Source organism: Chroicocephalus ridibundus, chromosome 5, assembly GCF_963924245.1.
Source record: "Chroicocephalus ridibundus chromosome 5, bChrRid1.1, whole genome shotgun sequence".
Lineage (NCBI taxonomy): Eukaryota > Metazoa > Chordata > Aves > Charadriiformes > Laridae > Chroicocephalus > Chroicocephalus ridibundus.
In genome coordinates, this window is record NC_086288.1 from 56926103 (window position 1) to 56941790 (window position 15688).

General features: G+C 37.9%; 1 protein-coding gene across 1 annotated transcript in view; it reads right to left on the reverse strand.

Annotated features, from left to right (window-relative positions):
- Positions 1 to 211: 211 nt before the first annotated feature.
- Positions 212 to 15688, reverse strand: part of CLNK (cytokine dependent hematopoietic cell linker) — a 34440-nt gene continuing 18963 nt past the window's right edge. The window contains exons 11-17 of the mRNA XM_063336179.1: positions 13362 to 13380; positions 12261 to 12336; positions 11036 to 11076; positions 6979 to 7112; positions 6525 to 6602; positions 6231 to 6386; positions 212 to 982 (exon numbers count right to left, since the gene is read on the reverse strand). Of these exons, the coding sequence (XP_063192249.1) occupies positions 836 to 982; positions 6231 to 6386; positions 6525 to 6602; positions 6979 to 7112; positions 11036 to 11076; positions 12261 to 12336; positions 13362 to 13380 (651 nt within the window). The 3' untranslated portion in view covers positions 212 to 835. The remainder of the gene's footprint in view (positions 983 to 6230; positions 6387 to 6524; positions 6603 to 6978; positions 7113 to 11035; positions 11077 to 12260; positions 12337 to 13361; positions 13381 to 15688) is intronic.

Consider the following 15688-nt stretch of genomic DNA (forward strand, 5'->3'; position numbering starts at 1 on the left):
TAAATATTACTGTAATTTGCTGGAAAAATATCACCTTCTCCCTCACCTAAATACTTGAACATATTTTCTTGCTGAGTTTGAAGCACATCTTCTGTTCCTGCTGATGATTTTTGTCTCTATATTTGCACATGGTATGAATTCAAAGGGGCTGTTTGTATAATGGTCTTAACTATGTAAGTGTGTGAAGGCTCAGATAGGGAATACAAGTACCTGCTATTTAAGCTAAAGAGTAAGTGTTAGTTAAGTAATAGAATTTACATAATTAAAGCTAGCTTTATAATCTGCTCCAGTACCTATGAGCATCGGCTGACACCCACTGACTTCAGTGGCTGCTGAGCGTAACTTGTTACTGTGCAAACACATATGCACACTGAATGAAATTGTTAAACAGTGAGTGTTCAGATAAATAGCATTTCATGTGTATTTTTAAAGGCAAGAATATCTTTTTTATGTGATTCTAGTATGCTTTATTAGGTTTTGCTACTGACAGCTTCAGTGACATTTAAGTAAGCAAGACTGAATTTGGGTTTTGTCTTGTGTTAGAAGTTTGAGTGCAAGATAAGCGAATTGCTCAATCATTGTCAAGATACCAGGAGTCAGTTTCTTAACACTTTTCTGTGAATTAACACAATGGCATATATTTTACCTGTATTCTCAAAGTTAAAAACGAATTACAAGAATCAAAAAATGGAGTAGATCTGTGTTCTCGGTTAGAGAGAAGATTTTTTTAGAATGCTTCATAATATTACTGGGAGCTTCCCACTCAAAGGCTAATCTGATTTTGAGACATTTAAATAATTGTTCTATTTACATCTATACAAATAAATCGGTGACGTTAAGGCAGAAAGCATCTGTTGCGCAACTTGAACGGATATGTAAGGTAGCATTGTTCTCTCTGGATTCCTGATTTATCCTTTCCGTCAATGAGTGTGATGGGAACATATCTGTAGAAGTCAATGATCTCTTTCACAGAATTAAATCTCTGGGGGGGGGAAAAAAATTGTAATCAGTGACTGAAAATGAAATTTCTAGATGGTTTTATCTATTACGCTAAAAGAATTGCAAATGACAGTATTAGAAATAGGTAATATTTTGCATAGAATTATGACTAGATCAGATGGAAACAATCATAAAAGGAAAAGCAGTAGATTTTAATCCTCTTATTTCCTTTGTGTGTGTGTCTCGTGTGGGAGAAAGCAGCTGGTTAAGATGTCTAAGCCCTGACAATACAGTATCACCTGTAAAAGTTTGTGATGCCAGATGTCATGATGGATGTTGAAAAGATGAAGCAACTATAAATCATTACCAACTTTTCTGTTAAACTAACTTCAGTTAAGTGTAGCTGTCAAAAGTTACACTTAATTAGCATTGCATGATATTTTATACTCCAAGTTTCTTTGTACTTTTTTAAATGTACCTTTTATTTTCCCATTCAGTTTACTGACAAAGTTGCTACAAAATCCCTTTAAAGTATGGAACAAGAAGGTTCTCAGCAGGGTTTTAGTCTTGTTCTCTGGTGTTCAAAACAATGATGTCCTCCAAGCCTGTTCCTAAAATGATAAAGATGTGGTTCCAGATTCCTGAACTGATCGAGCAGCAACTGAAAGCTATCCAAGGTATTTATTCTCACCTGTCCTGGTGGGAGTCTCTTAATCCTGCCATTCCAAGGGTTAGCAGTCCTTCAGTTTAAATAGTTCTCTTCCCTGTGTGTAACCTGTGAACTCTCATCATCACACCACTGAGCTGTCATCACACGTTTCTCCTCTTGAGCTAGTCTTTGAACTCATTGGTATTAAATCACTAGAACTGTACACAGTAATGCAAGCTTACTGTGACATTAATACTTATTATCTATATTATATCACATTTACTGTAAACATGGGCATTCATTGTATACGTGATGGTATCTCATGGTACTCTCTGTCATCTCTAGCTGATCCACACCCAGTTTATAACTGAGAATCTGATTAAATCTGTGATTTGGTAAAACTGTTCCTGTATGAAGATGAAAATTATTTGATCTCAAAACCAGTGTGATAATTTTTTAAAGTTTTGTTTTGATAATTTTTACTTGCATACGTTTGTTTCATTTTGCTCTTTTGTCTTTGCCTGATGTTCAAGATCACTATTGCTACTAGAAATCTAGGCAAAACTATGGTTTTTATTTCATGCCATGCCAAAGTAATCCTAACTTTTTTTATTCTAAATGCACTCTTTATCAGCATGAGTTCTTTTTCTATTTTCTGATGTTTTTTGTTGGTTGGAAAGGTAAAAAGTCTTACTGTAATTGTTCATCTGCTTTTGAAATTTAATGTGGCTTGACTAGGCTAATGTCACATTATTCATTACTGTACCTTTAAGCTGTAGATTTTTGGCAATGAGGGAAAATGTCTCAGCTTGTACTTAGATCTGTTTTCCTATTTTATTTCATCCTGTACTCTTATTTGAGTTAGTAAGATTTAAAATTTTAAGCTCTGAGTCTCTTCATGGCTGCTCGAACATGAAGTTGACTTAGACATCATAGTGATGAGCACTCCAGACTGTTGTGGGGAGATAGGAATAGGGTCTCAAGGAAAGGAAAGATGTGGTTATGAGTTGCATGGGGGTGGTGGTAGGACTGTGGACTACATCACGCATCCTGAATGAGAACTGTTTGTCCTTGAACTGTCATTCAAGTCACAGACCGGAAGGTCATTTTGAAATGAACTGAGTTGAATTGGTGTGACTTGTATGACCAATGGTTTGAAAATGAAAGGTGACTGCAAATAGTGGTCGGGAGTGGTGAGGATGGAGAAAACATCTGTGGCCAGAACAGCAAGATCCAGAGATAGACGCTGAGCCGTGCTCTAAGCTTCTGTGTTAAACAGGCACTGAGTTGTAAGAGGAGCCTACTCCTGCCTTTGATTTTTCTAGTTGTTGTGTTGTGAGTTGAGCCTGATGCTGCAGACGTGCTGAAAACTTACTTTGTGTGTGGCAGATCTAGTTTTGCAAAGATGATAAGAAAAATAGTTAAATTGTGTCATGATCAGCTTTAAATGTGAACAAGCTTTTGATTTCTTTATCTTCAAAAGGACGGTGTACATGAGAAGAAGCGGCATTACAGGTATCTCTGGATCTTTAATATTGAAGATTGACTGGAGTGGGGGAAGGCAACAGCCAAGTCGATGGTGCTCAGGACAGCAATTTTGAATGTAAATGCCTAAATTCCATATATATCCTGTTTGGGGATCTGGTCTTATAGCTTTATGTGATTTGGCTTTAGTCAGGTCAGTATAATATATGAAATATGGACGTAGATGTGAACATCTGTGGCTAAATTGCTAGCAAAAGATACAGCTTTACTAACAGGTTTTTTCTCTGTTTGTATTCGCTATATTCCAGCTTGATACTAATTTAACTGCATGGGACTTCAGTTACTTGCTGTTGATCACCATCACATTGACAGAGAAGTAACATTTTTAAAAAATAAACACAAATATGAGGGTCAGTGCTTCCCCCCACCCCCACCCCCCGCCCCTTATGGCCTTAGAGGGCTATATGAGAATTAATGATGCATTCATGAAAGTTGAATTAAATACAGTAAATTGTTAATCAGAAGTCTTTTTTGATCATACAAAGTGTTAATACTTTGTGAACTGTATATGAAAAAGCAAGAGTTGCAATAGGATAACAAAAACTTTGCATAATGGTGTGTAGGAAAAAACAGGTTTTTGATGGATGGAAATAAACTAATCCAAAAGTGAAAACATGCTGGAGAAAATCAGTAAGATTGAACCTTTGAATAGAGTGAACAACTGGGGAGAAATGTAATAGGTCTGCACCTGTTTGTTGTTGTTTAGGTTGTTTTCTCTTTAGCAGGTGAAGAGGGAGTATTCAGCTAATCTAGATAAAGCAGCTGGTGTGTGCACAGTGCATACTGCAAAATGTGGTCTAACAAAGAGAGGGACAATGGAGAGAGCTCTGGAAAGCATTTTAACAGGCATTGGAAAATTATAGGCAGCAATTTTGCTGTAATTCACAGATTTACAAATTATTTTCACCCTCCTGAGATAAGAATCTTAAGTGAAGTGCAGAAATTGAGATGACAGTTTTCAAGAAAGTGCATTTTCAGGGAATCCTTTCAGACTGCCTGAGATGGAAGTAGCTCTGCTGAGCAAGGTTGGTGCCATTAATTGTTCATTATTGCACATGTGTTTCACGTCCAGTCCAGTGTTAATTTTCACATCTGCTGCTAAGAATAATGGATAGAAATGAGAGGCTGTCATTTCTGTGTCTCCCTGGTACTACACGTAGCTGATTAGCAAAATACTTCTGAAATGTTTCTGTTGTAGTTGATCTGTGGAAGAATTTCTGAATTCAAGAGAAACAATACTCAATATTAAAAAAAGAAGGCTTAAAGTAACATGTCATGATGACAGTTTAGGCCTCGTGGAGCCAAGTCTTAGATACACTTTTGGTTATTAACTAGGTGCTTGAAATCCTTATTCTGGAATTGTTACTTTACAATTTGACTGTTGTCAGTCCAGACCTGCTGTTATGGACGTTCTGTGCACAAGTTGGAACAAACAACAAAGCAGTATATTTTGGTATTTGCTGAGTTGGGAGGAATTGTATTCTCCTTCCTTTTAGTTCAGTAAAAATTGTTCAAATCGTTTATGTATTGTTTGGGTAATTTTCTAGTTACCTCAATTGTTAAATCTGTTAAAATGATGAAAATGTAGTTGTATGTGTTTATTCTGTAGCGTACCATACACATACTACATCATCTTGTAGAGACCCGTATTTCAGTTCCATTCCATATTTTTAGCCAGTTGTTATTTCTAATCTGAGCCTTTTTTTTTTTTGTCAGGGTCATTACAGGAAGACTAAACAACGTAAGAACCAGGGAAAACTAAACTTGCTTTCTCCTAAATGATACTAAAACTCCAGGAAATTATCTGGGAGGTTCAATTCAGAAATGCAGCTGATGTTCTACAGAAGACTGGTGGTTCACTACAGCAATGCCAGGGTAATTGTAGTTGCAGTACAGTTCTTGATTTGTTCTGTCCTTCAGCTTCTCAAACTATTTCAGTGTGCTTGAACACTGAAAGGTATTTTTCCCTCATTATTAAACCATTTTTCCTGAAGAACAACTTGCCAGTAAACCTTGCCCCTCATCTCTGGAAGCTCACGAATCCTATCCCACCTTTTCTAATAAGAATCGAAATGTAAATCTTGGACCCGTCAATTTTATCAAGTTAGCTTGGGTCAGTTTTGATTTCAGTTTTTTTTTAAAGTCTTTATATAGAAAAGGTAAGTTTTAAAGGTATTGACACGCATAAAAAGGACGTAATTGAAGATTCAGCTACAGAGGCTTTGCTGCTTCACCTCAGTTGGATTTCTGTCTGTCATTTACATAGCTAATAACACTCGTAGTTTGTCGCTTTGCTTCTTTGCTGTGCAGCTGGTCCTCCCTTATGTTGACTTTCATGCTCAGCTGAGCAATCTTTAAGTTTCTTTTAACTTTGTTTTGCAAGTATCGCATCTTTATAGAGATGACTGTTTCAGTTTTAACTTCTTTTTTCTTATGTGAAAGACATGCAGATACAGTATTTGTTATTTAACCGCATAGGTAGAATAAGAATTAGACTCTTATCATGAATATAATGGAATTTAATTATGTAAAAAAGCATTGCTAATCTAAAGGGATTTTTCTAATTGAAATTTACCATATCTGAAAGACTGATTGGTGAGGACCCATGTGACTTAGTTGCTCCTGAACATCCATGAAAACTTTTGTCCTGTTTCCTGATTATTTTTTTGAGATATTGATTCCCCTTTTGCTATATGAGAGGCAGACAATAGGAGACATTAAGCAGCAATAATCACAACAGGCTATGTTGTCAGATATGTGGAGTTGTATATATTTTAAAATATCTGCTTATATCATAACAAGTTTAAAAACATGCTAAAATAATATGTGTGCCTAGAAAGGGAGGACTTTTCTTTCCCATTTACTTCGCAGGTGTTACTTAGAGTAGATAGAAGTATTAGAAGTACTTAGAAAATTTTCACATTGATTTGACTCTGAATTTTAACATGGTATGTAAAATTCTGTTTTAAATTATTATTTTTAAGTTGCTTGATACTTTGACATACTTGAAATGAGAGTATTGTAAAAGAAACTAATGAAAGGGGAAGAGTGCAACATGAAAGCAATAGACTATAACATTAGATGGGATTTTACTTACATCTTCTCCTCTGAGCCCTGTTCCCAGTGCGTATTGTTGGCTCTCTTCCAGAAAACGTACTTTAATGTTGTATACTTTTCTTCCGTAATAGACAACCAAAACATACGGTTCAGCGTTTGATTTCTTTGAACAATCTCTAACCAGGAATGTCTCATCCTGTATGACACGGATTTAAATTATGGATTGTATGGTTAGTTCACAAAAAAACCCAACAACTTGTAAGCCATCGTGGACAGTTTACAGACACTTTCTCCAAGAGTTTACACTCCAGGTTTCGACATAAATTGTACTTACAGTGTTTTCCTGTAACAGTGCCTTCTCTGCTTCGTGGCGATCATATTCTCCAATGTACCATTCATATTTGTTTAAATCCTTAATTTTAAGATAGCATAATTAGTGTATGGAAATTAACCACAGATGGCAGAAGCAAAAGCCAGTGAAAACAGATTATACTTAATCTGTATTTAAAGCGAGTTTAATACAGTTTATAAAAATAATTGCAATGCATCTGTATGGAGAAGTCCTGGAGGAAATCTGAATCAAATTAGACATGTAAATTCTTATCCGTGGTTTCAAGAGCTTATACTGGACTGTTTTCAGGGCTGCTGAATACCCACAGCTTTCAGACCGTTTAACTTCTTGAGGAAATGTTTTGAGTAAATCACAGTTCATATGGGGGGTGTGTGCCCTATAGTGAGAATCCTGTTTTCTAAAAACTTGCCTCTTTATGAAGCAAAGCATTCTTTACCTTTTCAGTCTGTTGGGTAAGAGGTTGCATTTCCCGTTTTACAAGTGAATGTTTTGATTTATCTTTGCGTGCTGTGTACGGTGTAGGAGATGGTGACCTCTTCACTGATGAGTTCTCCACATTTAACGTGGAGCCTGTAAAAGTAAATTCAGAAGGAAAAAAAAGTCGTATTTTTTAAACTTAAGTTATAGTTTCATTATACCCTATCAGTTTTACTTATTAAGTCTGAGAATAGCATTTACAGTTTGGAAATACAGTATTGTGATATGAACCTTCAAAATATAGAGCTGTCAATTATGACTCGTCTTGTGCTAATGCAGCACTGGTGATTGCAGATTCATGCCCCCAGAGATTTAACACATGAGTTTCCTGATGTTTTTTAATTGACATCACTTGTGCACATAAACATAGGAAAATATTAAAGATAAACTATTAATAAAATAGCAAATGTTAAATAAAATAGTAAATATGGTACATTTGTATTCCACAAGTGTAATGGTTCATTCTGTTCTACTTTTACCTTTTGAGCCCCTTGTATTTGTGTTGGATCAGAGCTGCTGTTACGTTGGATCATATTAAAGCCCCTTATTATCCCGCTGAGAGCTAGCATTGTTTCCACCAAGCTGTTGAAACCTTAAAGGATACAGAGGTTCTGCCGTGCTGATGAATTTCGGTCTGCTCTGCAACTTGTTTCAATTAACAAACTTGGGACCAAGAAGCGAGTTTGCTCTTGCATTAAGAAGAAGATGTGGGTGGTGGTCCCCGGCTGTGTGTTCCAGCTCTGTACTGCACTGCTGAGAAGGCAGCTGGCCCAGGGAGCTTACGTGGCTGAAAACCATCCACCCAAAGCAAATGTGATTCACCGTCTGTAGATTTAGGGCTGCCATTTAGGGCTGCTCGCTGTGTCGCTGGGGAGCCGTGCAAGTTCAGGGGATAGGGCAGGAACACAAAGCATGGCGTAATGTGGGAGGCTCGGGCTGAGTCCGATTAGGATGCAGCAGAAACAGCCCGAGGAAAAGCAATAGTGTACCTTCAGTGTATAGGTAAAGCGCAGTCTGCAGGTACATGACATGGGGAGAAAATGCTTAATTGAAGATAAAAAAAAAAATAAATCATATCCTGCTCTACAATGGAAAGCGTTTTTGTTTGTTTCATGCAATGCTGATGGGAGAAACGACCTAGTGTCTGTTGTAAGAGTAAATGAGAAAAATATGATTATCAGTGGCTTCCATCTTTTTCTTTCTGGTTACTGTCGCAACAGATAGCACTGTTTGCCAAAGTATTATGTTTTATCTATTGTTCATGCTTTATCAGTTTATTATTTTTCTGCCCACATATAGCATATGACAGAATATTAAAGAAATTTGACTTGGAAGACACTCTTTTTACAGCAGAATAATAATTTTCACCGTGTTTCACAACGTCCGCTTATCTCAGTAGACAAACAGCCACGATCTTCAGCAGGCAACCGGTCCATTCAGCAATGAAATCACTGCTCAAAGGGTCTGGGATCAGACGCCTCCATTATGTTTCTGCAATCAGTTTGAGTTGTCAAAATGTGAGTATGTCACCGTTCAGCTTATTGGATCCTGATATTGGTGTTTGTGTTCACATTGCATTTTTGGCGCTATCCCCAGATACTGTATTTTTAAAAAGAGAGCCCACAGCTGGGCCATGTTTGCTTTGTCACCGGTGCTGCGTATGTTCTGTAGAATTTTTCTGATATGTTTTAAACTGTGGGACAAGAAGTGGAAACTTCTCTTGTCATGCTCATGGTCTGGGTCTGACTGGGATAGAGTTAACAACGGCTCGTCGAGAAATTAGAAGAATGTTTTAGATTTTTTTAACAGAAAATCATTTGGTTTGAACAATAAAAACTAAAAATATCAGAGAGAGAAATATGTACTTACATAGGATAAAAAAAGGATATTTATATAAGCTTAATAAAACTAGTATTTCTTTAAATATTTTTTAATACAAACATGGACTTGAGAGGAAATTGTAGGATAGCAAGGGCAGAGGCCACTTGTTCTGTCCCTGTTGTTTCATGAGGGCGAGGAATTTACAGAGGGAAAAGGAGATTGCGCTCTTCCAGAGAGCCTGAATGACCAAGAGCAGTGATAGGAATGGTAGGAAGCATCTGAAGTGGAGATGTGTGGGCACGTAGGAAAAAGACTGAGAGACTGCTGAGAAAAGGAACGAACAGACCTAGATGAACTTTGTGGATTCCGTAAAGACGGATTTTTAGTTGGTATCTGGAGGAGAGTGTGTGGAATTGCACTTGCAGCATGAAAAGGACGTTAATAACCAGAAATGGCTCAGTGGGGGGCCACCACCAGAGTCAGGGAGCTGGAGCCTGTGAAACAAAGCTGGGGGAGGTGGGCTTCTTTAGCCTGACAATGAATGGGAGTTAAGGTGAATCCCACTTTATCTGAAAAAATAATATAGCCCATATGTTTTTCCTGGTGTTATTTGCTTTTACCATAAATTCACGTCATGGAACTCATAGGTTGTTGGCACAGCTTAGGGGTTTTAATACAAAAGGGCATCTGCAAAGGCAGTTAAGGGAAAATATAAAAGTATAGTAAGTGTAGTCAAGGACAGTAGGAAGTTACCAGCATGGATGATTCCTTGGTCCCAAAAGCCCCTGGGTCTCCGAAGGTACAAACTCTCGTTTTAAGGACTGGAGATACAGCATGAGCTAACTTGGCTTGTGTGTTTTAATGACATACAAATTGCATGACCTTGGTCTTTTTGTTTTTTTTTAATGTACTCCATCTAAGGTATAGATACACCTCTTTATCAACGTATCTGTTCATGAAAGATAAATCTATCAGAGAGTTTCCTTTACAGCATCTTTTATCTTTAGTATGCATTTCTGCAAAAAGAAATCGTATTTACAGAGTGGAATGATAGGTGTTTTCTTTTTCTTACACAATTCTTACTATGAAGTTTGGCTAATAAAGGGATTTTGCTTTTCAAAAGTCTGTGGGTAGATGCCGGGTGTTTTTCTGTTTTTTTGCGGGGTTTATGGAAATACGTTTTAAAGCAGGTGTAACTGTATTGAAAGGTAGGGATGAGCCACAGAAATTTTGGGTTAAATACTAATGAGGCCATGTTTTTCTAAAAGAAATTAGGTAGAAGGGTTGGTGGACAACAGATACAATATGATATGACAGCAAAAAGCTAACACAACTTAGTAGTGTTTGTCGAGGTATTGCCTCCGAGATTAGGGACACAGTGTGCGTATGAATCAAGCGATACTGCTCCTATGTGTTGCATTCAGTTCTGGGAATCTTAAAGAAAGCCAGGGAAAATAAGCAGAGGGACATTGCCACAGTTCCTGGGCAAGCGGTACCACAGGCTGCTTCTTGGCAATATATTAATGTTGGCGTCCAGTATATTCCCTTAGGTAAAACCACACAGTCCAGGGGATGTCCTATTTCCAACCATAATAATTTGAGAAACCTGCCTGATAATGGCACCTATAAATCCTTCCCTCTAGGAATCTGGGATAAATCTAAAGCAATTTCTTCAAGGATCAATGTATTTCTTAACACAAAGGCATTAAATCCATAGTAGCGGCTTTATAATGTCCTGAACATCTGTAGCTTACATTTAGCCCAGCTGATTGCATCTCTGCCTGGAAAAGCAGAGGCCGTTGTGCTCACAGGATGCTCGTTCTCCGTGGGTGTCTCTTTGTATGCCCAATTTGTATTCTCCTCCCCATTGTCCTTCAGTGGCTCGTCCAAATTCCCTTCCTTTTCTGGGGCTGGGGTCTGCGATGCTTTAACACTTGCATTCTGGGTTGGGCATTTCTTAGCTTGAACCGGGCATGGGGTATAGCCGAGCAGGTAACTCTGCTTGTTTCTTCGCTACTATTGACTGTGACATTGTTTTGCTTGTTCTGTGCTTGTTTTCATTAACAATCCCTTTGCACTAACTCTGCGCATAGAAAATCCCCAGTGCAGACATACACACGTAGAAACACGAATCTGTTTCTTATTCTTATTTCTCCCCACCCGGTTTATTTTTTCAAGCAATCTTTGATTCTTACCTAAGCTGCAATTGCTTTTAGAGCTCCGTGTACATTGAAGGCTAGAAGAAAGAAATGAATGAAAGAATCGTCAGAAAAATATTTCTGCTGGCGGCAAGCATTTAAATAAGAGTAAAATTAGAGAGGAATGCGTAGCTGTGCTTCCCCCAAATACACCTTCCTCTACTGATTGCAGCTTTAGGCCTTCCTGGGTTTTGGGTGGTAATTTTGTATTCAGCATCTTTTGACAGATTCCTCTTCCATTAATTTCACCAGCCATTTTTTGAAGTGATAGAAATTTTTACCCTCCACAAGAGTATTAGGCAGGACTTTCACATTTTCACTGCATGTGTAGAGAAGCACAATTTGCTCTTGTTCGTTCAGAGCCTGTTCCCTGCTAATTTCACCTGATGTTCCCAGTCCTTCTGTAGGAAGACCCAGGGAGCGGTCGTTCCTTGTCCTTTCTGATTTTCTAGACTGCTGCTGAGTACCCAGCTGGTATTTTGCTGTTCCGTTAATTAGAACGGTTACACTGGGAAGAGCACCGACCAAATAACTTCACATGGGAGGCTCTGGTACCACACAAGAAGAAACAAAATACTAGGGGTCACAAATACTGTCACATTTACTCCAGACAATAATTCTATCTTGGAGAAATGCCATCATTGTAAACAAGGCTAGATGAGAGATTCTGTATTTATCTAGGAAAGAAGTGAAATCATTCATATAGTTCCTATACTTTATCCTATACTTTTGGTTTTTGGTGAGTATTTTAGGAGGATATAGATTTAAATGCACATTTAGAAAAGAGTTGTGTAGGTTAGAAAAGAAAAATAGGAGCAACTGTGTCTGATTTCTATGGAAGAATAATTGGCATTTGAAAGGCCAAGTGTGTATTCTTTGTATATAAAAATAGAAAATAAGGGGGAGAGGAAATGTTGAGGCTGGAGACGGCAGAGCTTCTTTATACAATATATTTAACACCCTAATATGGAAAGTGAGACAAAAATGTAATACAGTAGTATGCTATTAAAGATAAAAATTGAATGTGGAATTACAATAGCTTGAAAGCAATTCCGAAAGATAGTTCTTGTCATGCATCAAGGCAAAACATAATATATCACTACATGGCATCAGAAAGTGATATCATCCTGCTCTTATTGTACAGTGAAGTATAATTTTCTAGGGCAGAATGTTTAGTCCTTGAAGCATCCAGTACAAACTCATGAAATTCTCAGATTCCTACCTGGCTTCAGGATGTTGCTTTGGTTTATACTGTTGTCCTTGAAAAGATATTTCAGGTTTCTTCCCCAAATCTGTAACTATTAATAAAAAGAATAAGAACTTACTATTTCGTCGTATGTGTAACCTTGACAATGTCTAGCAACTATCATGAAGTAACTTAAACTCATATATGAGGGGAGGCAGTTCAATAGAAAAAGCTAATCAGTCTGGCTTAAATGAGTCAGTTAGTGATTTCAGTGGGAAACATTTATACTAGTACTGAATGTTACATGGTGAATGTTACAGGTTTTCCTGATGCCAAATATGGCTTAATGTAATGGTAAATAATGCAGACTGCTGTACTAGAAGTATACAGAGAGTTCATAAATCCTTTTTATAGGACAGGATAGATAGGCATTGAATGTATTAATGCAGTCAATACTATTTCTAGCTCAAAATCAGTAAAGTGTGCCTTAATCTGCAAAAGAAAATGCCAGAGGAAATTATGAACACATTAACATGGAGGTGTAAACACCATAAAAAACACGTAGCCTGTGTCTATTTTCAGAGTATTTCAGAATAACTTTTTTTTTTGTGGACCTTCATGCACACGTACACAGAGAGTGGCTTAAGCTGGTTTTTCCAAGCTGTATGTACATCTAAAGAACTGATATGTTTTTAAAACTCTGATTTTTGTAGCTTTAAAAACCTAAAGCTTTTAAAAATCTTTCTTTCAAGGGGAGATATTCTCTGTGCAGATCCAGTCTTTTCTCTTTGGGATATCCTTATTTTCCCCAGGACCTTAAGACTTTGATTTGCTCGGAACAAATGTGATAACCTAGTTCCCCAAATAGCTGTAGTTAATGCCAAGTGAAATTCCTCTTTTCCGCTACATCTTCCACAACTTGAGGTCACTCTAAATCTCTCTGTTCTCAGCAGACTTACGCCTGGGGGGTGTCTCTTACTCATTTGAGTATAGAGCCAGACAGCCTGATGTTACATAGCAGGATAGATGTCAGGTTCCTGTACTGATCAATTTAGCTGGAGTTTTAATGATAGAATATTTTGTTATTGGAATATGAAAGACAGACAGCAAATTAATATCATATTATTAAATACTAACCTTGTTCTCTTCCAGGTGCCTATATAAAATGACAACATAGACAGTAAATATTTTTCTTTTGATTACCAACTTGAACTTACCCCAACAGACCCAACTATCTTTTTATTTTAAAACAATTTATAGAAATTCAATCATTAATACCTGATCACTTTGTCAGAAACTCAGGCCGAATGCTGATCTCAGTCCACTGGCAACAATGAGAGCTGAATTTTTAGGGGTATAAGCGAACGTATGGTTTACTGCAGTGATCACTGTTTCGTGATGACTATGGTGCGTGAGTTTAACTTAGAATATGGTTTTCGTTCATTGATCTTGTATTAAATCAAGTGATTGATTTTGATTGACTGGAGGTATACTATCCAAAGATTAAAATTAGTCATTTCTTTTCAGGCTCCTTAACTGACAGTACAATTATTTTTACTCTCATGGCAGATACTTCATTCAAAATCACTGTGTGGAGAAATCTTAATTCAGCATATTATGTTACAAAGAAGTGAATGATAGACAGGTGCCTAAAGACCAGAGTTTGACTCACAAACTTTCACTGTATTTCCGTGTTATTGTGATTCACATGGCAATAGTAATTATTGTGTTTGTTAAGTTGATGCACACAAGGCTATAATACATAAACATTAAAGAGAAGAAAGTTTTACTCTTTGTAGATGTTGCACTTTGAGTCTTCCTTAGAAGTTACTTCCCCAGTAGTGCTTTCCCGTTACTTCGAAATTTATATTCTCATTCAGGTCAGAAGAAACCTAGGCTGGTCTCTAGTCCAGGCTCCTTCTTAAAGCACAGTGAACTGCGAGATGAGACCTGAGCTCAGAGCTTTGTCCAGCTGGGTCTTGCAAACCTCCAGAACATAGATTTCACAGCTTCTCTGGGCAACCTGTTCCAACACCCTCATAAGTATCCTCATAATTATTTTTTCTTCCTTATTTCTGGTTGAAAACTCCCTCATTTCAAGATAATTGCCTCTTATACTTCTACTGTGCACTCTGTAAAGTGTCAGGCTCCACCTTCTTGATAATCGTCCCTTAGGCAGTGGCAGGCTGCTGTTGGGTTCCCCCAGAGCTGCCCCCCTCCAGGCTAAGGGAGCCCAGCTCCATCAGCATCATTTCACGGGGCAGGTGCGGCATGCCCTGAGGACCCTCTGCTGACCCACTCTGTCAACAGCAACCTTGTGCGGTACTCCAGGTGTTGTCTAATGAGTGATGAGTAAAAGGGAATAGTCCCTTCCCTTGATCTCTTGGCTATGCTTCTGTTGATACAGCTTGATATGCGGTTAGCCTTTATGGCCACCAAGGGCACACCAGTGGCTTGTGTTCAGCCTGCGGTCCCCAAGTCCTTTTGAGCAGAGCTGCTGCCAAGGATCTTAGTCCACCCCGGGGCAGGATTTTGCATTTGTCCTTTCCAATTTCAGGAGGCTCCTCTTGACCCTTTCCTACAGCCTGTCCAGGTCCCGGTGAAGGGCAGTCCTGCTCGCAAATCTACTGACCTGCCATTTGGTGTCTGAAACCCTGACAAGGGCACACTCTGTCCTGGTCGCAATGAAAACTATTTATGTCTTCAGATCTATATGAATGGGAAGTGATCCAAATTAAATTTTATCTTTTCCATGTTATGAGATATACAAAATCTCTCTGTAAGATGTAGCCAAACTAAAAGCCTGTTAGGAGGTGCAGTATTTGTGCAGCTGTACAGTGCCCAGCCAGAAATATTAATTGCAGATGTAAGACATTTATTGTTCTTGGGGGCGTTTTCATATTTGGTTTGTAATGAGTCAGTATGTAGGACAAGACAAAGCTTTTTGTGTTAAAATATTATCTTTCTTGCCAATATAAAATTTTGTAGCATTAAATGTTAATTGCAATATTGCAATCAAACCATGTTCTGTAATGATCTTCCAAACTGAAAGAGTTTCTAATCACAGGAGGAGTGAGGTTTGGGACAGCCTCCCAGTCAGAACTGTGGAGAAGAAAAACTCAAAGGATGTGAAAGTTAGAGCTAGACTATAGATTTGTGCTACAACCCGTTGTTGTAGGAAATGGCTGGGCTTAACTAGCATTAGAGATTCCTTTCTTTCCTCTTTTCCCTCGCAATGAGATTAAAAAAAGCAGTACAATAGAAATGTATTAGTGCAGTAAATAGACCGTTCAGTAAGAAACACAAAATGCCATAAATTACAACCTATCTCTGAATTTTACAAACATCCTTTAACACTCTGCATTATTGTGGGGGCTGTATCTCAATACATCTTATAGGAAACCACTTGTCAAAACTAAACCCCTTTATTGCTAAACCCATTTCCTCTGCCTTACTTCATTGGC